At 55.3% G+C, this 25,303-nt stretch overlaps 3 protein-coding genes across 16 annotated transcripts in view; 2 read left to right on the top strand and 1 right to left on the bottom strand.

The window, feature by feature from the left end:
* CTCF (CCCTC-binding factor) overlaps nucleotides 1-5,738 on the top strand; it is a 48,034-nt gene extending 42,296 nt beyond the window's left edge. For 4 of the 5 annotated variants that reach the window (XM_087420101.1, XM_087420104.1, XM_004431731.3 and 1 more), the window contains 2 exons: nucleotides 3,118-3,279; nucleotides 4,234-5,738. In XM_087420101.1, coding sequence (XP_087276227.1) covers nucleotides 3,118-3,279; nucleotides 4,234-4,418 — 347 coding nt within the window. In that variant the 3' untranslated portion in view covers nucleotides 4,419-5,738. The remainder of the gene's footprint in view (nucleotides 1-3,117; nucleotides 3,280-4,233) is intronic. The other variant, XM_087420103.1, reaches the window with a different exon arrangement.
* Nucleotides 5,739-9,539: 3,801 nt separating this feature from the next.
* On the top strand, nucleotides 9,540-21,922 carry CARMIL2 (capping protein regulator and myosin 1 linker 2). 9 transcript variants are annotated; one of them, XM_087420092.1, is made up of 40 exons: nucleotides 9,540-9,943; nucleotides 10,060-10,107; nucleotides 10,183-10,277; nucleotides 10,372-10,422; nucleotides 10,667-10,729; nucleotides 10,832-10,956; nucleotides 11,092-11,183; nucleotides 11,390-11,460; nucleotides 11,577-11,650; nucleotides 11,794-11,869; nucleotides 11,949-12,037; nucleotides 12,164-12,258; nucleotides 12,342-12,428; nucleotides 12,511-12,623; nucleotides 12,730-12,807; nucleotides 12,936-13,012; nucleotides 13,099-13,203; nucleotides 13,391-13,460; nucleotides 13,596-13,677; nucleotides 13,778-13,874; nucleotides 13,957-14,014; nucleotides 14,153-14,325; nucleotides 14,519-14,681; nucleotides 14,766-14,867; nucleotides 15,899-16,027; nucleotides 16,111-16,224; nucleotides 16,391-16,551; nucleotides 16,638-16,725; nucleotides 16,940-17,095; nucleotides 17,213-17,279; nucleotides 17,705-17,940; nucleotides 18,811-18,911; nucleotides 18,993-19,356; nucleotides 19,441-19,563; nucleotides 20,425-20,461; nucleotides 20,619-20,690; nucleotides 20,803-21,024; nucleotides 21,216-21,263; nucleotides 21,588-21,665; nucleotides 21,754-21,922. In XM_087420092.1, the coding sequence occupies exons 1-40, from the start codon at nucleotides 9,904-9,906 to the stop codon at nucleotides 21,864-21,866; spliced, it is 4,233 nt and encodes a 1,410-aa protein (XP_087276218.1). In that variant the 5' UTR covers nucleotides 9,540-9,903; the 3' UTR covers nucleotides 21,867-21,922. The 9 variants fall into 9 exon arrangements, with proteins under 9 accessions (XP_087276218.1, XP_087276217.1, XP_087276220.1 ...); XM_087420091.1 differs by having other exon boundaries at nucleotides 21,183-21,263; XM_087420094.1 differs by lacking the exon at nucleotides 10,060-10,107.
* On the bottom strand, nucleotides 21,875-24,985 carry ACD (ACD shelterin complex subunit and telomerase recruitment factor). Of its 2 annotated transcripts, none has more exons than XM_087420099.1 (12): nucleotides 24,528-24,985; nucleotides 24,309-24,445; nucleotides 24,078-24,171; nucleotides 23,914-23,990; nucleotides 23,740-23,784; nucleotides 23,588-23,628; nucleotides 23,292-23,443; nucleotides 23,117-23,213; nucleotides 22,948-23,034; nucleotides 22,382-22,755; nucleotides 22,156-22,247; nucleotides 21,875-22,075 (listed from the first exon to the last, which is right to left on the bottom strand). In XM_087420099.1, exons 1-12 carry the CDS (start codon nucleotides 24,624-24,626, stop codon nucleotides 21,997-21,999), a joined length of 1,374 nt encoding a protein of 457 aa, XP_087276225.1. In that variant the 5' UTR covers nucleotides 24,627-24,985; the 3' UTR covers nucleotides 21,875-21,996. The 2 variants fall into 2 exon arrangements, with proteins under 2 accessions (XP_087276225.1, XP_014643966.1); XM_014788480.2 differs by having other exon boundaries at nucleotides 23,594-23,628; nucleotides 24,528-24,983.
* Between the last annotated feature and the right edge of the window lie 318 nt (nucleotides 24,986-25,303).

Raw genomic sequence — 25,303 nt, 5'->3', positions numbered from 1 at the left:
TGAAGAGGGAAAGAGAACAAGAGTGTTGGTAATGTAGGAGTCACATTTGATTATACAAACTTGTTCCAGAGTGTTAGGTTCTATAATGTGGATACTTGGGCTACTGGTATCCAGTTGAGAAGGCACATCTGTGACTGAAGATTTAAGCTTTTTATGGAAAAGGATATAGAGGGGTTTTGTTTTGGGGAATATACTTCCTCAGAAGCACCATCAGACTAGAGAGACTATAGATGGTGCCTACTGTATTTCTAAGGATTCCTTGTTTTGTCTTCTGCATTGCTTGTTAGTAGAAATAGTGGGGAGGGAAAGACATTTTTGAAAATTGAATGTATTAGAGAACTTCAGTCACTTTATTGGTTTTATTATAGAATTTTCTCATGAAAGCACTAGGTTTTTCATATTTAGATCTGTAAAAAGGTCCCTTTTATTTTTTGTACGTTTTAATAAATTCTTCACTTTTCTATACATTTTCTGGGAGAATATATTCATCCAGTAAGCATAGGAGTAATTTATTTTTTGCTGCCTTTTTTAGTGGAAAATCTATTTAAAGCAGTGTTTTCAGTCTCTTGGTTTTAAGTGAAGGCCTCCTTTAAAATGTCAGTTTCCTTAATTTTTATAAAAGCACACCACTCTCTACTGAGAATCTTTGTGGGATCCTTTAGTTTGACTAAGAAATTAATGAGTGGGGCCGGCCCCGTGGCTTAGCGGTTAAGTGCGTGCTCTCCGCTGCCGGCGGCCCGGGTTCGGATCCCGGGTGCGTGCCGAGGCACCGCTCCTCCAGCCATGCTGGGGCCGCGTCCCACATGCAGCAACTAGAAGGATGTGCAGCTATGACAGACAACTATGTACTGGGGCTTTGGGGGAAAAATAAATAAATAAAATCTTTAAAAAAAAAAAAAAAGAAAAGAAATTAATGAGTGGACTGTAGGGAGTTGCCAAGGAATGTCAGAAGGCCCCAGATATCACCAGAGATCTACAGATAACCTTGAGCTTGAGGATCCCTGTAGCTGCTCTTAGTTGCAGAGCCTCATGCTGTCACAGACAGTGTCCCATACCCTTTTTTCTCATGGTACTGCCCTGTTCACTTCTGTGGTTCATCCCCCAACAAGACCAGCTCCACTCCCTAATTGTACTTCACCAGAAGTGTCTTTCAGCTGAAGTGTTTACTGACAGTTCCTAATGGATTTCTACAATCCCTCCTTTTGTCTTCACTGCTGGTTTGCAAAGCACAGTTTAGTTCTGAGCCTCATACTTGCTGTCTCTTCATCACCCCGGAAAGTCTAGGCTTTCCATCCCACTGCTTACGAAGGCCACACAGTCGTATTTGTCCCCTACCAAAAGTTCTGCTTATTGTCCATCTGCAGAGATTGACCAGCAAAGTTTACTGCTATTTTCAAAGCTTTTTGCCAAAATCTCTCCAAGCCAATAATCCTTTGACTCTATTAACCTTCTTTGTGTGCTTTCCCCCCAATTCTGGCTAAATTCATTTAGTGTTCTAGGCATTGGGCCAACTTAGGCAATAGGGGGCTTAAATAAGTTCAACAGGGAAGCATGTCGTTCTTGACACACTGCCACATTCCAGTTTGTTCCCCACATTTTCACTTAGGATTTTAGTTATTTGACAAATATTTTGTCCTCAATATCAGGCATTTACCCACAGATTTCTAAATTTAAACATTGGGTTCCAGAGAAAGAGAATGTGCTTGTAACCTGTGCTTCTTGGAGGCAGGCAGGCAAGGTACATTTCGTGCCACAGCACTGGGGGAGGGGTAACGAGCTCTTTGGCTGCCTGCAGGTGTGGGCCGCAGAACAGCCCCAAACAGAGGTCAGAGATTTGAATTCCACCTGCTGTGGCTTAGCTGTGCCTTACAAATCGCTTAGCTTCTCACTTTCTCTATAAAATGAGTGTAACACCTCTTATTAAATGAAGTAATGAAGCCTAAATGGAATAATGGAGAATTTTTAAATTGTGATGTACAGTGTAAATAACAGCTGTGTTTGTGTAATAGAGTGTAAGTTACAGAGCATGATTACAGCCTTATTTCAATCATTTTGATCCTCAATCACTAGTAGGTATGTTGGGAGTGCTTTAGTGATTACACAAGGAAACTGAGGTTCAATGTGGTCATTGTCCTAGGTTGCATACCTACTAAGAGATCTGGGACTCAAAGCTGTATTATCATCAGGCTCCTCATCAATATTCTTCCTACAATAGTTCCCTCTGCTTTTATGTGATTATGACATTAGGGAGAAGGTAAGAGAGTTAAGAATGACCCATTGGGTCTGGTACAACTGGGAATTACATTAAGACCAAAAATTTGGCCTTAAAAAACTCATCAGGGCTGTCCTGGTGGCCTAGTGGTTAAGTTCACGCACTCCACTTTGGCAGCCCAGAGTTCACAGGTTTGGATCTTGGGTACAGACCTACGTACCATTTATCAAGCCATGCTGTGGCAGGCGTCCCACATAAATAGAGGAAGATGGGCACAGATGTTTGCTTAGGGCCAATCTTCCTCACCAAAAAAAAAAAAAAAAAACCCTCATCAATAACAGTCCTAAAAGAACTCTTGCTGCTTATCCTGGTAAATAGGACCTCACAGTGCATCAAGAGCTTCTGTCTTGCTCTCTGACAAATAAACACACACACACACACCTTCCACTCACTCAGAGATAAGCAGGACCACATCTTCAAGTGTCTGTCTCAGGCTTAATGTCCTGCTTTATCCTTGTATAAGAGGTAGAGGGAACATTTATTTTATTTTCAACTTAAACCCTTGGTGGTTTTGTTATATAGCTGGCATAAGGTGGAGTTGCTTTTAAGAATTTGAAACTCAATATTCTGATGTCTAAAGCTAAAGAAAAAAGTAATATCCAATCCACATAAAAATATGAATAATAGTATTCAAGTTGATTTACTTATTAATTCTGCCACAATACCAGTTTACTCTGTTAATTTTGATAGCAAAAGTTTCAGCAAAAGCACTTTTTAAAATGGGTTTTTAATAATGAAAATAAATACATAACTAGACTTTACAGAATATGTGATTATTTGTATGTTTTTTCTTCCACCACTCTACTCCTTGCCCCACTACCTGTTCTTCCTGTTTTTGTGAGAAGAAAATGCTGAGCCAGACCTGGATGACAATGAGGATGAGGAGGAGCCTGCCGTGGAAATTGAACCCGAGCCAGAGCCTCAACCTGTTACCCCAGCCCCACCACCAGCCAAGAAGCGGAGAGGACGCCCTCCCGGCAGAACCAACCAGCCCAAACAGACCCAGCGTAAGTTACTTGTCTCAGCTCAGTAGGCTGGCATCCTCTCCCAGCACATGGGGGAGCCAGACCTGTCTTTGGTCTTTGGGGAGATGGGAACTAAGCCATGAAAACAAGTAAATGTCATGCCAGGAAGAAACTCTCAGGAAGCAATTTTTTTTAGTTTTTACTGGGGAACATCTAAGGAAGTCTCCAGAGGCCTATTACGTTTTAGTGAGGAAAAAGTCCAGAGTAGAAGGGTACTTATGTTCTACAAGAGGGGTACTGTTGATGTGGGAGGGTTTTACAAAACAAGCAAAGTCACTGTCACCTGGCAGAATTCATATGGTAATGAGTGGAAAAGGGCCAAAGTTTGAAGGATAGAGGGATAAAGCAATTTCTCTGCTGAGATTGTCCCTCCTAAGAAGTCTAGGCCTGTGGATTCCATTGCTGGCCTTCTGATTTATGAGAGGACACAGAGGAAGGTGTTGGCCCTCCACCTCACACCACACATGCCCATGGGCAGTCCTGTAGTGGACATGGCCCCTGTGACAGCAGGCTCTGGGGGATTCAGGTCTCTGTTCTACTCATGTGTAGCTCTAGATCTTCTAAAATCTTTGTTTTGTCCTGTTTTGTTTTTCTTTAAAAAATGCAGGATTTAATCTTTTTTTTTTTTTTCAATGCATTCCCTGAGCCCCGTGTATAGATGTCTATCACAGAGGAGTGGTTAACTGTAGATCTTGGGAACCATTTCACCTACACACACTTGAGTGAACAAACTGGTGGGAGGGCCTTAGGTGTGGGAGAGCTTCAGAATCAAAAATGTCAGGTTCTTGCAGAAAGTGGTTTATTTAATTTTCTCTGTATCACTACTAAGGCTTTCCTACATTGCTGACATCCATTTAGTGTCAAGTCTGAAAGGACCCTTGGAATCTTTGGGGGCTTTAATGGAGCGTTTGTTTTGTTCATGCTCTTCTTTGCCAGCAACAGCCATCATTCAGGTTGAAGACCAGAATACAGGTGCAATTGAGAACATTATAGTTGAAGTCAAAAAAGAGCCAGACGCAGAGCCCGTGGAGGGGGAGGAAGAGGAGGCCCAGCAAGCTGCCACAGATGCCCCCAACGGAGACCTCACGCCCGAGATGATCCTCAGCATGATGGACCGGTGATGACGGGGCCTTGCTCATCGCCAGGACTGCTCTGGGCTGTGTTTAAACGGCCCGCATCTTAATTTTTCTCCCTTCTTTCTTTTGGCTTTGGGAAAAAGCATCATTTTACACCATTTTACCAAACATACTGAGAACTAAAACTTCAAGGATGATGTTAGAAAAATGTGATTTAACTAGAACTTGCTGTTTGATGTTAGCAAATCATGGAATGTTCTGAGTCCCTGAGGGTTTACTGTGAAGTGCTGAGGACAGTGTTGACGCCTAACTGGTTTTCTTAGAAGGAAACAGAGACATTGAACCCTCTCTCTGCTATGGTAAACCACTCCAGAATGGCCACCGGGTTTCCCAGAGTTCTATGGTCTTCTTCCCAGGAGAATTTTTAATTGTAAATGCAGACTTGGGAAGGGCTTAGACTTTTAAACTGGTTTTTGCTTTTGCTTTTCCCTGGCTCCCTTTGCCTTGGAGTCAGCTGCACACCAGTAGTATGGCATGCTACGATCGGTTTCTGTCCTGAAGGCTTTGCCTCTTTCTTGGCAAAGTTTCTGGTATGGTCAAGCTTGTAAATAACCTTTTTTTACATTTTAATCTTTTCCATTAATTAAGAGGTTGAAAAGAAGTGCAGTGTAAGAAAACCCAGCATTTTAATTACTTGCAAATTAAGTTACCACAGACTCTGTAGTGTGTAAATGTTGACAAGGAATTGGATCACAATCATGTAGCAGAACAGCACCCAGACTGCTGCCCACTAGTGACGGACACCCACGTGGAAGATCGTGAATTCCAGCCCATGGAGCCAGCATTTGAACCTTGTACAATTAACTTTCAGTTATGATTTCCCATCTACATTTTCTTTGCTCTGTTTGTAGCTGAATTTTGTGTTTTATAAATCCTCTGTTAAAGCAGAAGGGTGATTATGAGTGGGTCACAGCAGCCCTTAAAAGCTGGGCCAGAAAATTCACTAGGTCAGTAATTTAAACTTTGGATCTTCAAAAAATAATAATAATGTGAAGCAAAACCAACTAAAAAAGTGATTCTTGCACATGAACTGTCACACGTTTAAAATGTGTTTTTTAGAGAGCCTCAGTCTTGCTGATTTCAAACACTTTTTTCTTCTGTGTATTGCTTTTAAGAGAGCCATCAGTTAGCTATCAGACTCTAGGTTGATGCATTTTGTACTTAGCTGTACTGTGTGATATTTTTCATTATTTTAGGACACCAACATGAGACCTGTAATAAAATATGTAATGGGGTTGAAAGCTGGGGAGGAGGATCTACTGCTGTACAGCTAATAAATCATAACAGATTAACAAGTGCTCCAAACACTCTGTCTTGTGTGATTCCTGTCTAATGAGGGGCGCAGCGGGGTCCGCATGCATGGCTGGGATGGCCACTAACTCTCTAGCAGATGGGAGATGATCTTGGCAGATGATGGGATATTGAGTGTATCCTGCTGTAAGTTTTAACTCCCTGAAAGTGTGAGCAGAGAGGTGAGTGGATGGACAGCTGCCAGCCTCCATGATCCATGTTCAGAGTGGGTTCCCTGTGGCAGAGGGGGTGGGCCACAGAGCTTAGAGTAGAAGGGGCTGATGGGAATCTCTGTCCTCAGGATCTCAGCTGAAAGAGGGCTGAGATTGGTACCTCAAGCTCTGCCAAGTACAGGGGAACAGAAGCAGGGCCCAGTCTGCTCTAGAGAGGTTCATTTGAGAAGGGAGACAGATGTTCCACCACCAGGCTGTGGAGAGAGACTCCTGTATAGCGGAGCTGCTTGGTGGCACCACAGGAAACAGGATGGAGAGGGAGTCATATTAGGAAGTTTATGCATTAGCGAAACATCATCTTGCTGCTGCTAGCCATTTTTGGGCAGATTGCTTTGGCAAACCCATTTTGGTGAAAGTTTCAGCTGCTAATTATAGGGTTTTTTGACCAGAATTCCAACTTACCAGTTTTCAGTGAGAAGTAACAAAGGACAAGATGTATGTAGCCTTTGGCTGGCTTGTACTGTCCACGCAGTCAGGTTTCCCAGGAAAACATATCATCTGGGGCTTCGGGACTCTGAACTAGGCAGTCAGCTCCTTGGACTGAATGTTAGTGGCCTGAGGCTGTCAGTTTCCATCCCATCCATGGGCTAGCCCCTGACAGGGGCCAGAATACTCCCTACCAGAAACTGGGCAAGTAACTTTTTGTATTTATGGTAGAAAATCTCTTTGCAGCACAGTGAGCATTTATATCTTCAGCATGGCTTTTCATTTCTCATTGTATACATTCACATTGAAAGTTTAAAAGTGGATTTGTTTGGGATGGGGAGGGGGCAAGAAAAGTGACATTCTGATGGGAGTTCAGGCCAAAAAGGGATCTCCCATTGCCTAGCCTGTGATACATCCTGTGTGACTCGTGATTAAAAACCTGTAGCAGAAGCAGGTTCTCGCTAGTACACACCAGAGAAGTGATGGGGAAGTTCGCTGACCTGTCTGCAGCACTCTTCCCCACTGTTAAACCATAGTAGGTACCAGAGTAAACAAATAATCTATTCCCTTTCCACACCTGGGCTGGAGTCGCCCCATCCCCTGCTGCCCAGCTCAGCAAGCACAGAGCCGTCTCTTGCTTTTGGTCAGGATCTTCTTTTAAAACCATCTGGGAGGAGCCTTGTGGCAGCACTGGGAGGTGCAGCCTGGCCCGTCCTCATCCTGTGCTACTGGAGCAGGCAGGGCTTATTCCTCATTAAGAGCTTTCAGCATTTCCTGAGCGCCCACGGAGTGTCATGCTGTCTAGAGCACAGACAGGCTGGTCAAACTGAAGGCCTCTCCCTCTCGCACTGAGTTGTCGTCACTTGTAGGAGCTGAGTCCCATGGGTTCACTTGGTCTCTGATAGCAATTATGTTTGTTCTGTCACTACTGCCCTGACCACCAGCAGTTAGGGAGGTATGTGGCTAGCCAGCACCCCTATCCTGATCTCCATGCTGCTCCTGGTGTCCTCCACAGCCTCCTACTTGTCCCCACAGCACTCACCAGACGGACTGATGCCACCAGGGTGACTGCTGGCTCCATGGGTCCCTCCTCCTGGGGAGCAGCTCGAGCTCTTTGGCAGTCATTTCCTCTTGTATTTCTCATCCTTGTCATTCTAAACAGAAAAATCTCAGTGAGGTGGGTTTTCTATTGTTCTGTTTTGGAGTCCCAGGGTTGTCATGGTAGACTTGGCAAATGTGAGTGTTCACTGAGTGCCAGACACTGTTGTGAGCACCTCTCTTAAAGACTAAATCCTTATAGTAACACTTTCAGGTAAATTAATAGCTCCAACTTACAAAACAGGAACTGGAAGCCCAAAAAGGTAAAGTAGCTTAATCAGTGTCAAACAGCTGGTAAGAAGCGGAGTCAGGACTTGAATTCAGGCAGTCTGCCTTCAGAACCTGCATTCTTGACCACTTGGCCATACTGTAAGTGCGTAAGACCTATTGAGTTCTCACTCTAAACGCAGTTTGTGGGTTCTATGTGGTCTTAGAGTCTTAGACTTTATGGGGGCCGGCCCGGTGGTGTAGCGGTTATGTGCATGTGCTCTGCTGCAGTGGCCCGGGGTTCGGATCCTAGGCGCACACCGATGCACTGCTTGTCAAGCCATGCTGTGGCGGCATCCCGTGTAAAGTAGAGGAAGATGAGCATGGATGTTGGAAGATGAGCATGGATGTTAGCTCAGGGCCAGTCTTCCTCAGCAAAAAAAAAGGAGGATTGGCAGATGTTAGCTCAGGGCCAATCTTTCTCACCAAAAAAACTGTAAAATAAATTTCCATTAAAAAAAAAAAAAGGAGAAAGAGAGTTTTAGATCTTAACCCATACTCTCTCCTTTCAAATTGGGAGGCAACAAAGCAGGACCTTCTCTTGCTTCTGTTGGCGGAACTCAGATCCTTCTCCACCTGAGTCCACCCCTGTCAGCCCTCGGCTGTCATACCACCAGTCTGTTGCTTGAGGGAGGTGGCTTCCCCCAAGTTCTAACCATTCAGTTTTTTGTGCGCGTGTGAGGAAGATTAGCCCTGGGCTAACATCCAGGCCCATCTTCCTCTACTTTATATGGGACGCTGCTACAGCATGGCTTGACAAGTGGTGCGTGGGTGCGCACCCGGGATCCGGGCCTGCGACCCCTGGGCCACTGCAGCGCAACGCGCGCAGTTAACCGTGCCACCCGGCTTGGGCCGGCCCCTAACTATTCAGTTTCTATTTTCCACTTTGTCCTAGTCTTTGGTGGACCTCAGCAAAGGGAGATGAGATTTTGTCGAGGGGGTTTTTTGGGTGGAGTTCGGATGATCAGACCGAAGGATGCTCCCACTGTCTCCAAGCTCCAAGATGGGGAAGCGTAGCTAGGAATTCGGAAGGAAACCAAGGGACTCCGCCCAGTATCTCTCACCTACTTTCACAGTTTTTTCACCTCTGCCTGGCTGAGCTGTGGGCAGGGCAGAGGGCTGCTCCTTATCCCATAAGTGGAGTTTAATTAGATTGTAATGGAAGAAAAAAATTTAGTCTCCTCCTGTGAACCCCCCAGAATCTAGGTCCCTGGGCTTTTATAAGGCAGTATGCTTCTGACCCACAGGCCCCCACTCCATGACCTTCTGATCCCTCCCAGCCCTGAAGACAGTAGCTTCCCTCTCTCCTTAGTGGTTCCCCCTCCCCAAACTCTCTCCTGTTACCCATGGGAGGATCCTCATGTACCTGGCCTTTGCTCTTGAGTCACTCCACCCCTCCCTGAAGTCCTTGGGGTTCAGGCTTTAGCCCGAAGCTGCCCCCTGAAGGTACACCCCCACCTTCTGGCCCTCACCCAGCCTGAATCTGATGAAAGCTGAGGAACCTCGGCCGCAGAGAAGGGCGCCTGGGCCCATCAGGTGTTTTTTTCCACTCTTTCAACAGTTTATGGATCCCCGACGGGGTCACCAACTCCAGGTTAGGAGCAACAGATTAGGTCTTCCAGGTTGGGACCCGGGTGTTGGGAAACATCCAATGCTCCTTGCTGAACAGACACCCCCTCCGTCCCACCCCACGTCGACCTCCCCAGCTGGGCTTGGGAGGGTTCAAACCGGGGGTGGGCCTCACGGATCCCCTAGAGGGCAGCGCCCCCTGGTGCTCGCGGCAGGGACTGCGGTGCGGGGTGGAAGTAGGGGGCTAGGAACCGCAGGAGGCACGCGACACGCGCGACCCTCCTGGCCACACACTCCCACCTCGTGTCTACCCTGACGGAGTAGCTCCTGCGCGACGGGGCGAGCGGGCCGCTGGGACTCTGCCCCCTCCTACACCCCATACCCAGGCGACTGCTCCCGGCCCACAGAGGCCGGGCGGGGAGGAGCCGGGCCGGGGGCGGCCTGGCAGGAAGCAGCGCGTACTTTCCGCTGCAGGAGGAGCAGGTGGCTGAAGTGCGGGCCGGGGCCCCAGGCTTCCTGTGCGCGCCCGCCCGCTGCTGTTTCTCGTCAGAGCTCCTTGGGCCACGCTGGCCACCAGGCCCGGCCCCATGGCCCAGACCCCTGACGGCATATCCTGTGAACTGCGAGGTAAGCGCTGCCCCTTCTCCTCTATTTGGCTGGGAGGAAGCAGTGCGGCCCCCAAACCAGAGGCCCACTCAGCGCTCCGGGGCGCAGGCCAAGCGGTTCTCTCTGCTCCTCCGGAGGGCTTGGCTGCCTGAGATCCACTCCACTCCTTCCTTGCTGGCTCAAAGGTGAGCTCAGGCCCGTAGCCTGGTACAGACCTCCACGGGAGGACCAAAGTCACCCAGCAGGCTGCCCTTCCACAGGGGAGATCACCAGGTTCCTGTGGCCCAAGGAGGCGGAGCTGCTGCTGAAAACCTGGCTACCAGAGCGGGAGGGTGCTGATCGAGGTCATGTCCTGGTACGACAGGGGGCAGAGACTGGGAGGGCCATTGGGGCCCAGGCGGAAAAAGCCTCTTGCTCTGCCCAGGGTGTCAGACCCTCTCTCCCTCCAGGCACTGCTACGATGGAGAGCCTACCTGCTCCATACCTGTCTTCCTCTGAGGGTATGTCCCAGGGCCTGGCTGCCACTCCCCTTGCCCTCCAGAAGCTTCCTTCACGAGAGCTGCATCTGTAGCATTGTCTGTCTTGTCTTGTGGGCTCTGCCCTTCCAACAGCACTGGGCTCCCAGCAGCAGGCAAGACTGGAGTCTAGGCGGGTCTGGCTCTGAGCTCTAGGCTGCACAAAGGACTGGGCTCCTAGGAGGGTGGGGCTCGGGCCTTGGTCCCAGCTGATCCAGGCGCTCCATAGGTGGATTGCACGTTCAGCTACCTGGAGGTCCAGGCCATGGCACTGCAGGAGACGCCCCCTCAGGTGAGACCCCTAGTATCCCACCAGGGCCTGCAGCCTGGTCTTCACTTCCCCCTGCACCTGCCCCCACACATGGAGCCCAGCTCAGCTGCCCACCTCTGCCAGGTCACCTTTGAGCTGGAGTCCCTGCCTGAGCTGGTCCTGGAGTTTCCTGGGGTGGCTGCCCTGGAACAGCTGGCCCAGCATGTTGCTGCTGCCATCAAGAAGGTCTTCCCTCGCTCAACTCTTGGGTGAGGCCTAGCAACTGCAAGGGGCTGGCAGGGAAGGAGGGCAGTGGGGGGATGCTCTGGATGATGCAAATGGGCTGCCTCACATCCCAGGGGCTAGAAGCACCTTGTCCCCTTCGCCTTTATCCCCCTCCCCAGGAAGCTATTCCGGAGGCCCACACCCCCCTCCATGCTGGCTAGGCTGGAGAGAAGCAGCCCCTCAGAGGCCACCTCACCCAGCAGCCCCTGTGGTAAGGGCTAAGGCAGGGCCACACAGGGCTTCCAGCCTACCCCCTCCTGCAGCCCCAGACCCCTGGATGTGGAGGTCTCCCAAACTGAGCAGAGCCACTCAAGGCACAGCCGCCACCCAGCTTGGGTCTGATCTTTCTCTATCTCTGACCTTTTGTCTCTCTCTTCCCCACACCCTTGCCCCGTCATACCCTTGGCACCTCCCCAGGTGGCTTCTTGGAGACATACGAGGCTCTGTGTGACTACAATGGCTTCCCTTTCCGAGAGGAGATTCAGTGGGTGAGGGTATGGCCCTCTCCGGGGGGCTCTGTAGACATCTGATCCCCCATGTGCATTGAGTCCCTCGCTACCCCTTGTGGTCCCAAGCCAGTTGAAGACACTTTCTACCCATCCAGGATGTGGACACCATCTACCATCGTCAAGGCTGCCGCCATTTCAGCCTAGGAGATTTTAGCCATCTGGGCAGTCGGTAAGTAGCCTGCTAGGCCTAAGAAGGGAGGAAGATTCCATGATCCACATTCCTGGGCCTCAGCCTCTCCACGGAGGGGGATGCTGGGCCTAGGATCTGGCTGGAGAGCCGTGAGCTCTGCCCCTGCCCCTTCTCCCACCCAGGGACCTGGCTTTGAGTGTGGCTGCCCTGTCCTACAACCTGTGGTTCCGGTGCCTCTCCTGTGTGGACATGAAGCTGGTGAGAGTGTAGGGACACGGAGGGGCCAAGCGTTCGGGGTCCAGGGTGCAGCCAACTGAGCCCCCACTCTGGTTCTCAGAGCCTTGAGGTCTTGGAACAGATTCTGCACATGATGAGTCAGTCGTCCCACCTAGAGGAGCTGGTGCTGGAGACCTGTGGCCTGAGGGGGTAAGGAGGACAGGGTAGGGCTTGGGGAGGAGAGCCTAGGGGCTTGGGATTGGGAGGCTAGTGGTTTGGGGAGGAGTTGGGAATCCAGGGTCAGAGTCTCATGCCTGGCATCTATCTGGTCCCCAGAGACTTTGTCCGGCGACTGGCCCAGGCACTGGCAGGGCAGTCGAGCTCTGGGCTGCGGGAGCTCAGCCTGGCGGGGAACCTGCTGGATGACCGAGGTATGGCTGAGCCTGGGGAACTCCCAGGGGCTGGCACTGGAGAAGGTGATACCTGGAACCACATGGCTGCCCCCATCCCCTAGGTGTGGCTGCCCTCAGCAGACACCTAGAGCATCGTCCTGGAGCCCTGAGGAGACTCAGCCTAGCGCAGACAGGGTTGACGCCGCGGGGTAGGCCAAGGATGGGGTAGGGTAGGTGGAGCGGGATGGTGGGTCTGCCTGATTGCTGAGCCACTCCCCCCTCTACCACCAGGAATGAGGGCTCTGGGCCGGGCACTGGCTTCCAACACGGCCTTTGACTCTGCCCTGACCCACCTGGACCTTTCCGGGAACCCCGGGGCTCTGGGGGCCTCCGAGGACAATGGGGTGAGTGGCTGTCTTTAGGGGCAGTGATTGGGGGCACCGCAGGCAGCGAAAGCTCTTGGTGAAGCGATCCCTGACTCCCTCCCTCCCACTCCCATCCTCCCACCAGGGCCTCTATAGTTTCCTGAGCCGTCCTAATGTTCTGACATTCCTGAATCTCGCAGGCACCGACACTGCCCTGGACACTGTGAGGGGGTGGTCAATGGGGGGGATGATCTGTAGGGCTGGTGGCAGGGCCAGAGGCCCAAGGGTAGACTGGAGGGCGGGGAGGGGCTCAGTCCTCTGGCCGGTGTAGCCCACACCCTCCTCCTGCAGCTCTTTGCAGCGCTGTCCCGCGGCTGCTGCTGCAACCTCACCCACCTCGACGCTTCAAGGAACGTCTTCTCCCGCACGTAAGGGGGCCGGGTCGGGGCAAGGGGAGACGCCGGGGCTGTCTTCCTGCTTTCGGAAGCCCACTCCTCCCGCTCCCCCACCCCAGGAAGTCCCGGGCTGCGCCCGCCGCGCTGCAGCTCTTCCTCAGCCGTGCGGGGACGCTTCGGCACCTGGGCCTGGCGGGCTGCAAGCTGCCGCCGGACGCTCTCAGGTCAGTGTCGCTGCCCACAGCCACGCCCCCGCCTGTGCGGCCACCTCCCAGGCCAGGCCTCCAGCTCCTCATCCCGCTCCTATTGCACCCACAACCTCCCTGGCATCCTGGCCCTTCCTTCTTGTTGTTCGTTCGCACCCTGGGGCCCTTCCCAGCTCCTGCCAACCCCTGTGACATCCCCTCCCAGGGCCCTTTTGGAAGGGCTCGCACTCAACACGCACATGAGCGACCTGCACCTGGACCTCAGCGCTTGTGAGGTGAGCGTCCAGTTCCGAAATGTGAGCAGGCAGTGGGCCCACACCTTGGGAGTGGGGCTGCGAGGCGGGAGCGCAGGGCCGTCCCTCCCCACCTGTGGCCTGTTGGCCTGAGCGCGCCCCACCTTCCACCTTCAGCTGCGCTCAGCGGGGGCTCAGGTGATACAAGACTTAGTGTGCGATGCTGGCGCAGTGAGCTCCCTGGATCTGGCGGATAATGGTGAGGCTCCCGGGAAACCCATCCTCCCTCCCTCCACACAATTCCCATCCCACTCCCGTCCCCACAGCCTCGCCTTGTGTGTGACCCGAGCCATCCCCAGGCTTCGGCTCAGACATGGTCACTCTGGTGCTGGCCATCGGGAGGAGTCGGTCCCTGCGACATGTGGCGCTTGGAAGGAACTTCAACGTCCGGTGCAAGTGAGCCCTCATTCCACTCCTGGGCTTCCCAGACAGCACCCTGCCACCCGAGTCCCCCCCCAACCGCAGCCCCTGCCCACAGGGAGACCCTGGATGACGTCCTGCACCGGATTGTCCAGCTTATGCAGGATGACGACTGTGTGAGTTCACGGGACTGTGCGGGATCCTCAGGCAATGGACCCCTGTGGCTCCTCTGACTCCTGCTCCCTCAGACCCGGTGACTTGCCCTCCTTGCTGACCCCTGACTCCAACGACAAGTGGCTTTCTCTTAACTCCAGCCCCTGCAGTCTCTGTCCGTGGCAGAGTCGCGGCTGAAACTGGGTGCCAGCGTCTTGCTCCGGGCCCTGGGCACCAATCCAAATCTGACGGCGCTGGATATCAGTGGCAACGCCATGGGGGATACGGGAGCCAAGATGCTGGCCAAGGCGCTTCGAGTCAACACCAGACTCCGGTGGGCAGGGTCAGAGGGGTGGGACCAATGGGGGAGGAGGGCGTGGTATAGAGGGGCTTACTGGGCTAAGAGGCGGGGCTGAATGAGACGAAGCAAATGGAACGAATTGGTGCGCGAGGCAAATGGACAAGGCCAGTGGGTTGGGTGGGGCCTCGCAGAGCTCCGCCCCCGACTGAAGCACGGCCGGGCCCAGGTCTGTAGTCTGGGACCGGAACCACACGTCTGCTCTGGGCCTGCTGGACGTGGCGCAGGCCCTTGAGCAGAACCGCAGCCTGAAGGCCATGCCTCTGCCACTGAACGACGTGGCCCAGGCACAGCGCAGCCGCCCGGAACTGACAGCACGTGCAGTGCATCAGGTGGGGCTCCGCTTTCGCCTCCCCTGACCTGCTGTGTGCTGGGGCCCCGCCCCCCCGCCGCTTCTCAATATCCCTTGTTCCCAGATCCAAGCCTGTCTCTTGAGGAACAACCGCGCAGACCACGCCTCTTCTGACTGCATCTCCCGCCCACAGCCACTAGGTCTTGTCTCGGACCCCTCTGAGCAGGTCAGTGTCCCCTCCCCCAAGACAGGGGAGGGGGAAAGCTGTGGCGCCTGGGTCTGAGGGTCTGATTTTCCTGGGGCCAGGGTGCCTGAATCCTGCTGTCCCAGAGAAGTCCTTCTCCTTGGTCTGGAGAGGAGCCAACAGCTCCTGAAATAGCTCCCCCAAATAACACCGCTGGCTGCTTTTTTAAAGCATTTAAATAGGCTCTCCTGTTAAAGATGGGAGGTATTTAAAAATCCTCCCTTAAATTCCCCCCCTGATTGTAGCCCCATCTGTGTCTTCCCATTCACAGGGCTCCCCTCCCCTCTCCACTGATCTCTGTTGTGGCCAAACCCAGCAACTCTTTTTCTGGCTTCATCTCCCTCCACTACTTTGCCTTTGTGAGATGTTCCCACCTCTGCATTCCCAAATCTCACTTGTCTTCCGGGCTCCAGAGCCCAGGCATCTTGACCCAGACATCCTGCAGGGGCTTCACATTCTATACATCTTCAAGTGATCTTGTCATCTCCCACCAATTCTTCTCTCTACCCTGGAGCCCAATCTCACTGGTGCCCACACCCACCCAGTGCTGTGGACAGAGATTCAGGCCAGGTTTCTTGTGGGCACACTGGAGCCCCCACAGTCCTCCTTGGTCCTTCCTTTGGAAAGGGAAACACACCACTCCTCACCCCCACCCCCACTATCACTTGCTCCTCTGGTTCTTCCTCTATGTCTCCTCACTCCTATTTCTCTCTACCCCTCAGTCTATTCTCTAGGTGGATGGTGAACAGACTGAGCTTCTAAAACACAGACATGACTAACATCTCCTTTCCTTCCTATTCTGAACACTTCGAAAGTACATATAAAGTCCCTACAATGAACCAAAGGAGACACTGCTCTCCTTCCTTGAACAGATAGGGTTCTTAAGTGGCTGGCCTGATCATATTGGCTTCAGGCCCTCACCCACCTTGTTGGAGACCCTGGAAAGGAGGCAGTTAGAGTCGGGGGGGGACTGGGAGGGGACCAGGCTGGGACTAATTCCTGATGCTCCCCAGGAAGTGAACGAGCTGTGTCAGTCGGTGCAGGAGCATGTGGAGCTGCTGGGCTGTGGGGCTGGGCCCCAGGGTGAAGCCGCTGTGCACCAGGCTGAGGATGCCATCCAAAACGCCAACTTCTCTCTCAGTGTGAGCACCCCCTCCTGCTATGAGGACCCTTCCTCTCTTAGTCACGTGTCAACTTGCAACTCCTTTTCCTCCTTGGCCTCCAGATTCTCCCCATTCTATATGAGGCTGGGAGCTCCCCAAGCCATCAATGGCAGCTGCGGCAGAAGCTGGAGGGCCTCCTCGGACAGGTGGGCGAGGTCTGCCGCCAGGACATTCAGGTGAGATGGTATCCTTGACCCAGCCCCACCTCTATATGCAGGCTTGACCCCCATCCCATAGGCTTGACTGTCATATCCCTTGAGTCAATGTTCTGTGGGGGTCTGAGTTTTAAGCCAATCAGTCTGGGCCTGGTCACACCCTCACTGTGCTCTGACCTTTGTCCAGGACTTCACTCAGGCCACATTGGACACAACAAGGAGCCTCTGCCCACAGATGCTGCAGGGACCCAGGTGGAGGGATCAGCTAGAGGGGGTCCTGGTGGGCTCAAGGGGCCTCCCAGAGCTGCTCCCAGAGCACCTGCTGCAAGATGCCTTCACTAGGCTCAGGTAGGCTGGATGGGGATGGGGATGGGCTTGGCTAGACAGGGCTGGGCAGAGACAGCACACTAACATTTGCCCTCTCTTGCCCTCAGAGACATGCGGCTGTCAGTCACAGGGACCTTGGCAGAGAGCATTGTGGCTCAGGCTCTGGCGGGTTTGAGTGCTGCCCGGGATCGGCTGGTGAGGGGGAACTGTGTGCTTGCACGCCTGCACACACGTGCGCGCACACACACACACACACACACACAGACACAGAATGACCTGGCTACTGCCTTGCAGGGGTTCTGTAATGTCTTCTGGGGTCATGTAGCCAGGTATTTTAGGGTTCCCTTAGCACCAGTGGGACTATGGCTGAGGCCCTACCTGGCCATCTTTGGGGTGCCTGGTATTGCAGGTGGAGAGTCTGGCTCAGCAGGCAACAGTGGCAATGCCCCCTGCCATACCAGCACTGGATGGAGGTGAGCCCAGTCCCCTTGGGCCTGGGGAATTGGAAGATCTTTTCTTCCCTGAGGAGGAGAAGGAAAAGGAGGAGGATAAAGAGGAGCAGAAGGTAGGTGGTCCCAGAAGTATGGACCTAGAACTCGAGATCTTCCCATCTTGTTCTGGAGTGTGAAAGGTAGAGAGGAAGCTCCCCCATCCCAGGCTGAGTTTGTGCCCTCCCCACCAGGATGACAGCCCTCTACAGAAATGGCCTGAGCCCAGCCATTGTCTTCACCTGGTCCCTTCCACTCACAGTAAGTCAGTCTGGGGGAAAGGGAGTTACCCAGGTTGGGCAGGGGCTCCATTAGACTTGCGGACCTGGACACATTCATTCAGCTCTGTACTGGGAACTCCCTGACCCTTGACTGGGCCAAATCAGGACCCCCGTGCAACCTGCAAGGTTGGGATCAGCTGTAGTCAATCAGCGCGGAGCGGGACATTGTCTCCGCTCGCCTCCCCCCGCCCCTTTCCCTACCCCCAGGACGCGCATGCTTGGCGGCTGTGCGGGGCCGCGCTCAGCACCACGGACAGCGGCAGCGGGGGTGGGGCGGGCGGAGGGGCGGGCGGCGTAGCCGGGCCCCTCCCCGCGCCCTGGGCGGGTCCCCCGCTGCCCTAGCGCCTCCTTGCCGCCACCTCCCTGGGCTCGGCGCTTGGTGCTCTTCTGGTGCTCTTCCCTCAGGTGCTGCTGAGGAACCAGAGCCGAAGCCCGAGCTGGCGGCTCCGGGAGAAGATGCGGAGCCGCAGGCGGGGCCGTCCGCGCGTGGCTCTCCAAGCCCCGCGGCCCCCGGGCCCCCGGCCGGCCCGCTGCCTCGTATGGACCTTCCACCCGCCGGGCAGCCCCTGCGCCACCCGACCCGGGCCCGGCCGCGGCCGCGGCGCCAGCACCACCACCGCCCACCACCGGGGGGCCCCCAGGTGAGGGCCCTCCCCCCATTCCAGGGCTCGTGCAATTGGGGGTCGCGGGTGGCCCGTTCGCTCTTCAAGGGAGATGGCGAGCAAGGAGGTGGGTTGTGGGGTCCCAAGACCACCTGGTCATGCAGCCCCGCCTTGGCTTCTTCCTGACCACCCCCCACCCCCCCACCCCAAGCTATGCCCACGTAGGGTCAAGGGTGTGTGGGTTCCATTGAGGGTGGCCTGTGTATAGGACTCCGTCTTGGGTTGGCCTGCTGCATGTGTGGATGTGTGTCCGTCTTATCCTCCCTCCCCCAGGGTTACTGAAAGATGCTGAGCCCTCTGGGCTGCAGGGACAATCTTGCGTCTACTGCATGTCCGGCGGGTGTATGTGTGGGGAGATGTATGTGTGGGCTGGGTACTGGAGCGGGCAGTGGGCACAGGGCGGAAGGGGGGGTGGAGCTGGCTTGAGGCCCCCCCGGGGAGGGTCTGACGCAGCAGCTGATGCTGCTGAGCTGGCAGCAGGCCGGGTGGGGGGGGGGCACTGCAGGGAACTGTTTGGAGCAGAGGGGGTGGCAAGTGGGAACATGTAACCCAGGGGGTGGATGGGTTCTAGCCTGTTGGTGACTAGGTGGTTCAGGATGTGTAGGATACTCTGTGGGACAAGAATGAGTGTGGGCTGGGTGTGTGTGTGTCCAGGGCCAACTTCAGGTGAGGGGGTATGTGACATCAGCATCTCTGCCCACCAGCTGGACAGTGGGAGAGCTTGTGTCAGCAGCCCCCTAGGGTCACCTCAGCTCCCAGGTCCTGGAATTGCCCAGACCAGGCTGCTGGACAAGGGAGGTGGGGAGAAGTCATGGTTACACTCAGCCCTGACCCTGTGGTGTCCCCCAGGTGCCCCCAGCCCTGCCGCAGGAAGGGAATGGGCTCAGTGCCCGCGTGGACGAGGGCGTGGAGGAATTCTTCTCCAAAAGGCTGATCCAACAGGATCGCCTGTGAGTGACGGGCAGTTGCAGGGGTGGGAGAGGGTGGGATGTTTCATGGGCCTTCCCACTCACTGCTGGCTATTCCCACAGCTGGGCCCCCGAGGAGGACCCGGCCACAGAGGGGGGTACCACCCCTGTCCCCCGTACACTGCGAAAGAAGCTGGGTACCCTCTTTGCCTTCAAGAAGCCTCGTTCAACTCGGGGGCCACGGCCTGATCTAGAGACCAGCCCTGGGGCAGCTCCCCGCACTCGAAAAACCACACTTGGGGACCTGCTGCGGCCACCAGCCCGTCCTAGCCGTGGTGAGGAGCCTGGTGGGGCTGAGGGAACCACCGGCAGTCCTGACCCTGCCCGCAGGAGCCGGCCTCGCTACACTCGGGAAAGCAAGGCCTACTCAATGATACTGCTACCTGCTGAGGAGGAGGAAGCTACACTGGGTGCCAGATCTGACAAGGTGAGATCTGATGACAGGGAGTGAGGGCTCTGCTGGACCTGAGGGCAGTGGGCTCTCTCCCCACTCAGTCATCTCTGTCCCCAGCGGCGGCCCCTGGAGCGGGGAGACACAGAGCTGGCCCCATCATTTGAACAGCGGGTACAGGTGATGCTGCAGAGGATCGGTGTGAGCAGAGGCAGCGGGAGTGCTGAAGGCAAGAGGAAGCAAGTGAGTTGGGAGGGACACAAGTGCGAAGTGAGGGGGCAGGTGACGTGGTTTGTGGCAGTCTGTGGGTGACATATGTGACTAGGAGACTTGTGACACACAGACAAGTCTGTCCGTTCTACCCCTTCCCCCGGAAACTAGTCATGAGATTCAACCTTTCTTCCTTCTTGGCTTCTGCTCTGGCCCAGGCCACTGACATCTCCTCTTCAGAACTGGAATGGTCCTTTCAATGCAGATCTAACAGAAATCTGACCTTGTCATCTGCATTTGAAACAGCAAGCCCTCCAGGGACTTCCTCTCAAGACACTGCCCTGACTCCTAACCCTGCCTCAAGGCCCTGTGGGGGTCTCAGCCCGTCACTGCATTCAGCTCACTGCTGTCCACCCCTGGTGGCATCTCAGAGCCTCTACACACTGTTCCTGTCTGGAGCTCCTCCCTGCCCCACCTGCAGCCTCTCATCACCACCTGTGGGTTACACCGGGTTTTTCCTCATCCATCCCTGCATTTCCCTGTGGACCTTCCCTGACTCTGTTCCGTGGCCACCCTGCTAATGCCACTCTCTGATCACAGTCCCTAGTAAGAACCACAGCCCTTTGTCCTATCCATTTAATAATTTTTCAGGAAAATAAGAAAAATTTATCATAGAATTAAGAAATCACCTTATCTGTGTGATGTGCATGCATATGGATGTTTCTGTGTTAAATGTCCACTATCCCAGACTGTGAGAGCCTGGACTAGGTTTGCCATCTTCTTGCCTAGCCCACGGGGGCATTTAGTGGCAGTTACAAGCATAAGAATGAACAAAAGGATAAGGCTAGGGTGGGAGCAGGGCAGGACCGAGCTTGACTTCCCTGTTTCCTACAGAGCAAAGATGGAGAGATCAAGAAGGCCGGCTCAGATGGTAAGTGAGACACTGGGATAGGGCAGTACATTTTTGGGGAGGGGGATGTCCTTAGAGATAGTCCCCAAGGCACTTTCTCTCCTGGGAGGGAGGGGGAGAGGCCAGGTTTTTCTTCCCCTCACCCCCCAAGGTCTGAGTCCCCAGCCCCACCTTGCAGGTGACATTATGGACAGTTCCACGGAGACCCCTCCCATCTCAATCAAGTCCCGCACCCACTCCGTGTCTGCTGGTGAGTGAAGGCCACTGTGTGTGTTGGGGGAAAGGCAGGAGGGGGTCGGACCATTGGACAGGCTTACCTCCTATGCCTGGCCCAGTCTTGGCTGACACCCTTCTCCTTGTAGACCCCTCGTGCAGACCTGGTCTAGGGGGCCAGGGCCCTGAGTCCGCCACTTGGAAGACACTGGGGCAGCAGCTGAATGCAGAGCTCAGAGGCCGTGGTTGGGGCCAACAGGATGGTCCAGGGCCCCCCTCCCCTTGTCCCAGCCCAAGCCCCCGAAGAGCCAGTCCCTCCCCGGACAGCCTGGGCCTCCCAGAGGATCCTTGCTTGGGTCCCAGGAACGAAGGTAAGCAGGCGCCCTAGCCTCCACTCCAATACTGGGTTGGGGACTGGAGGAGTCCCTGTTGGGGGACTCAGCTCCTCTGGGGACCCTGAAGGTGGGAGGCAAGGGCTGGAGTAGGGGCAGCTGTTGGGATCATACCCTGATACCCTGGCCTCCCCCAGATGGCCAGCTGAGGCCGAGGCCTCTCTCGGCAGGGCGGCGAGCAGTGTCTGTGCATGAGGACCAGCTCCAGGCCCCTGTTGGTGAGGGGAGACTCCTCCATTGTGTGCTTGAGTGGAGGAGATGGGGAAGGGTGGGCTCCAGGGCTTCCTTTGTGGCTCTGGTCCTTGGAGGGGGTCACCAGTGATGTGACGAGTCGAGAAACCAGGAGCCAGAAGGCCAGGAGCAAGGGTCTGACAAATCCTTTCTACTGGCCCTGGCTCCACCTCCAAAAGACAACCCCTGCCAGGGGTGGGAGGATACAGGGGAAGAGGGAGGCTCTGAAGGCAATAGTGTGAGGTGGGGGAGGGGGTTGGGGATAGGCAAGAAGCCCTTAGCAACCCACCCTGTCTTTCTGTGTCTCTCAGAACGGCCCCTGCGGCTGCAGCGCTCCCCTGTCCTCAAGCGCAGGCCAAAGCTTGAGGCACCCCCGTCTCCAAGCCTAGGTAAGGTGGGGCTGGGGTCAACTGGGAGGGTGGCAGGACTGCTCAGTCCAGTCCTGACCCTCCCTCTCTTCCCCCTCTCTCTTTGCAGGATCTGGCCTTGGAGCTGAGCCTCTGCCCCTACAGCCTACAGAGCCCTCTTGCCCTGAGCAAAGACCACCCTCCCCAACCACAGACCAAAGAGGCGGCGGCCCCAAACACTGACCCTCTCCTTTCCTGCCGCATGAGATTATTTTATTAAAAAACTCAAAGGAAGCAGAGCGTGGAGCACTGTTTGTCCATCCCCAGGCGTGGACCTGTGTGCACACATCCTCCCACATGCTCGCAGGACCCCTCACAACTGGGTTAGCTCAGACTCCGGCTGTGGCTCCATCAGAAAGTTCAAGGCCCAGGCTATGAGCTGGGGAGGGAGCCTGGGAAGAGAACCATGGCTGTAGGTGAATGGAGACTGGGACTGGTGACCAAGAGAGTGAGGGCAGCCCCAGGCACTCACCTGGCAGCTTGGACCTGGGCACAGAGGGAGCTGCAGGGTGGCTCGTACTCATATTGGAAGGCAGAACCATCACAATGCCTCTTTGGGGGATCCTGAAGGGGGTATGGTGTCTGGACAGGGGCCAACAAAGACCCCTAACTCCATCCAAGGCTACCTCAGCTCCCTTCCCAGCTCTACCCAAGGCCCACCGCATTCTACTCTCCAATTGTAGAGGGGCTATGCTCACCCAGACAGGGCTGGACTCCAGGGCTCCCTTGGCGGTTCTCGTCCTTGGAGAGTGCTGCCAGTTCTTAGAGGGCAACCCTAGCTCCTTGAACTCCAGGCTGGGTTTCTGGGTCCTGGTCACGTGGGCCTGGTGTGGACTGGGGACATGGCCAAGGGGTGACAGACTTGGGGTATAGCTCATGAGGGGGGAGTTGGGTACATGGCTGGGGTGTGGGGAACTGGGGGTCAGGGGGCCAGGGACTGAGCAGATGGCTGGTAGGGGCTGGGAGCTGCCCTGCTGTACTGGGTCTGCAGCAGCCAAGGACAGGGCAGGCAGAAGGCTGATGCTGGCACCACTTTCCTCTGATGGCATGTGGCTGGGTAAGGCAGGGATTCCTGGGGAGGAGGAGACTTACTGTGGGCACAGCTCTCTTAGCTCAGACCAGCTGAGTGGCCTGTGAGCTTAGGCAGGCCTGTAGAGACTGTTTATCCCCCACCCAGCTGTGCATCTTTTCACAGCATCCTGCACAGCCTGGGCACTTAACTGATAGACAGCAGCAAGTGCTTGTGGCCTGAGCACCATCTCACCTGAGGAACTGGGTGAGGAAGGAGGAGAAGAGATCAGGGTCAGCGATAGGTCCTGCAGAGCTGGGTCTGGTGGGGGCAGCTCAGGGCCTAGAAGTCAGGAGAGGCTTATCAGCACTGCAGGTGCTGGGCCCCCAGGTACTCCCCTCTTGACCCCTCCAGTCGTCCTTACCCTGTGCCCTCTGATCTGGGCCCAGAGAGCTCAGGATTCGCTGGTCATTCTCAGAAATGTGCAGCCATAGGCTGGGGACAGTGTACACAGCTTCTCCCTGTGGGACATGAACTCTCAGCCTGGCCCTAGCCCAACTACTCACCCTGATATTTCCCAAGGGAAACCCCAGACTAACCGTGGCCCTGTGACGTGAGGTGGCCCAGCGGGTGAGGGGGGTTGCTGTGCAAGGGCCTGCCAGCATCAGGCAGCTCTCAGCCAGGCGCACTAGCGCCCCCCGATGCTCCTGGTCCTCCTGCACCTCATCCAGAAGTTGGGACAGTGAAAGGCCTGGGGACAGGGGACCAGGGGATGGGCCAAAGCTTAAAGAGGAGGAAGGTAGCATGGGTGGGGAGGAGGGCTTATTAAGGAAACAAGAGGTGATGGTTGGAGAGGTCACTTTACAGGGAGTTAGGGACATTGGACAACCCCTACAAGTACCTGCACTGGGGGAGGTGGATTCTGAAAGGTGCTCCCTACAGAAACAGAGGGGACAGGCCTGAGGAACAATCCTGAGGTCTGTCTACACAGATTTGCCATTCCCCAACCAAGCCTGACTTGGCCCCAGAGCCCAACCCCAGACTTACGCCAGGCAGTCATAGAGCTTTTTCTGCACATCCGGGTCCTGGTTGCTGGTAAAAAGTGGAGGGTGGTAGCAGTCAGTGTTACTAAGGGCCCAAGCTCTCCCACCCAAAAGGCCTATGCCAACGCCAGCCAGGCATGGGTGAGGAGAACAGTTGGAGGGTGGAGTCATCACTTACCAACCAGTCACCCATTCCCGGGGCTGCTCCGTGGGAAGCAGGCTGAAGCGGTCCACCTGGAGGTAGAACTCCGCAGGCTGAAGGGTGAGTTCAGGGACGGGTCTCAGGAAGTTGTCACGAAGAGTCAGGCCCAGTAACCCGCCCAAGCCAGCCTTACCACTCACCGCGCCCCCTTCGGCGACTTGGACTCGGACCCCGCAGTCCTGCAGGAGCAGCAGCCGGCCTTCTGCCCCTCGGAAGCCGAACTCCTTCTCCTCCCTGCGGCGAGCGCGACCCTCACTGCCTAGCCCGCCTGAACACAGCCCCACCAGCCCAGGGCCCGCCCACCTTGGGCTCAGGCCTCGCGCTCTCCCGTTGGACTCTGAGCTTCCCGGGCCCCAGGGAGCCTCTCTCACCAGTCCGAGGTGTTTAGGGCTTCCCGCGTCATCAGGCATCGGACACTGTGGGTCCCGTCGGACACAAGCAGCGCAGCCCCGACGTCAGGCCTGTCAGGGGCGCGGGACGGGCCCGGGCCCTCGGCGTCCTGCAGAACCTAACGGCCGCAACCGGCGTCAATCTCACCGCCCTAGGGCTCCGCCCTGGTCTCCGGGCCCTGAGAGGGGTGGGGGGCTCACCTTGAGCAGCTGCCCTGGCCGCGGACTTGAGAGTGCCTCTGACCCCAGGACAAGCTCTCGAATCCAGGGCCGCAGGACAAGGGTCCCCAAGCTTGCCATTCCCGCGGTTGCACCCAGCGGCGAAACATCCACCCGGTTTCCCGCGGGCGCCGCAGCCACGCCTCTGGTCGGAAGAGGAAGCTCAGGACGCCTGGGCGGGACCTGAGGTCGAGGCCCCGCCCATGTACGTGCCCGCGCGTGCGCACGAGCGCGTCCAAATCGGAAACTTGTCTGTGGACTCTTGTTGGGTAGACTGGATGCCGGTCTGCTTACTCTTACCCGGGCATCTCTCCGAGCAGAGGCCCGGCGTTTGGGCCGTACGTCAAGACTCCCGACAACGGCAAGAAGGGGCCAAGAGCTGGCTTGGATGGAGAGGGGAGGATCTGGAGCCTGAGGCTGCGGCCAAGGGTGGTCCGAGCGAGTTGGCTTGAAGCCAGTTCAACGCCGTGTGACCCCGGGGGCTTAGCAAATATTATGACTCATCTACAAGATGCGCGGTCTTGTAAGGCCAGTAGAAATAACAGTACACAGACAGCATTCAATAAACGTCACTTCTCTCACTCTCCCCTTGGATTGGCCGAGCCCCTCCCCCAGACTCCAGGGATGCGCGGATCGTAGCGTAATGACGTAAGAGCACAAGGCGACGTCTCCACCCCCATCTCCGTTTCCTGGGAAACGTGGACTCCGCGTTCCACTCTCAGTCGCTGCCCACTTGACGTCATGGTCCGGATGGGAGG

The sequence above is a fragment of the Ceratotherium simum genome, chromosome 30 (genome assembly GCF_057802395.1).
Source record: "Ceratotherium simum simum isolate JZ-2026a chromosome 30, ASM5780239v1, whole genome shotgun sequence".
Lineage (NCBI taxonomy): Eukaryota > Metazoa > Chordata > Mammalia > Perissodactyla > Rhinocerotidae > Ceratotherium > Ceratotherium simum.
This window is presented reverse-complemented; position numbering and strand designations above follow the sequence as displayed.

Excerpts from the sequence above, each read along its gene's own strand:
- CARMIL2 (XM_087420091.1), top strand. The coding sequence starts at position 9,904 with ATGGCCCAGACCCCTGACGGCATATCCTGTGAACTGCGAG. Across the intron at positions 10,423-10,666 it reads ATACCTGTCTTCCTCTGAGG|GTGGATTGCACGTTCAGCTA; the intron begins GTATGTCCCAGG and ends GGCGCTCCATAG. Across the intron at positions 13,461-13,595 it reads TGGACCTCAGCGCTTGTGAG|CTGCGCTCAGCGGGGGCTCA; the intron begins GTGAGCGTCCAG and ends TTCCACCTTCAG.
- ACD (XM_087420099.1), bottom strand. The coding sequence starts at position 24,626 with ATGGCAAGCTTGGGGACCCTTGTCCTGCGGCCCTGGATTCGAGAGCTT. Across the intron at positions 23,991-24,077 it reads AAGTCGCCGAAGGGGGCGCG|CCTGCGGAGTTCTACCTCCA; the intron begins GTGAGTGGTAAG and ends CTCACCCTTCAG. Across the intron at positions 22,756-22,947 it reads TTCCTCACCCAGTTCCTCAG|GAATCCCTGCCTTACCCAGC; the intron begins GTGAGATGGTGC and ends CCTCCTCCCCAG.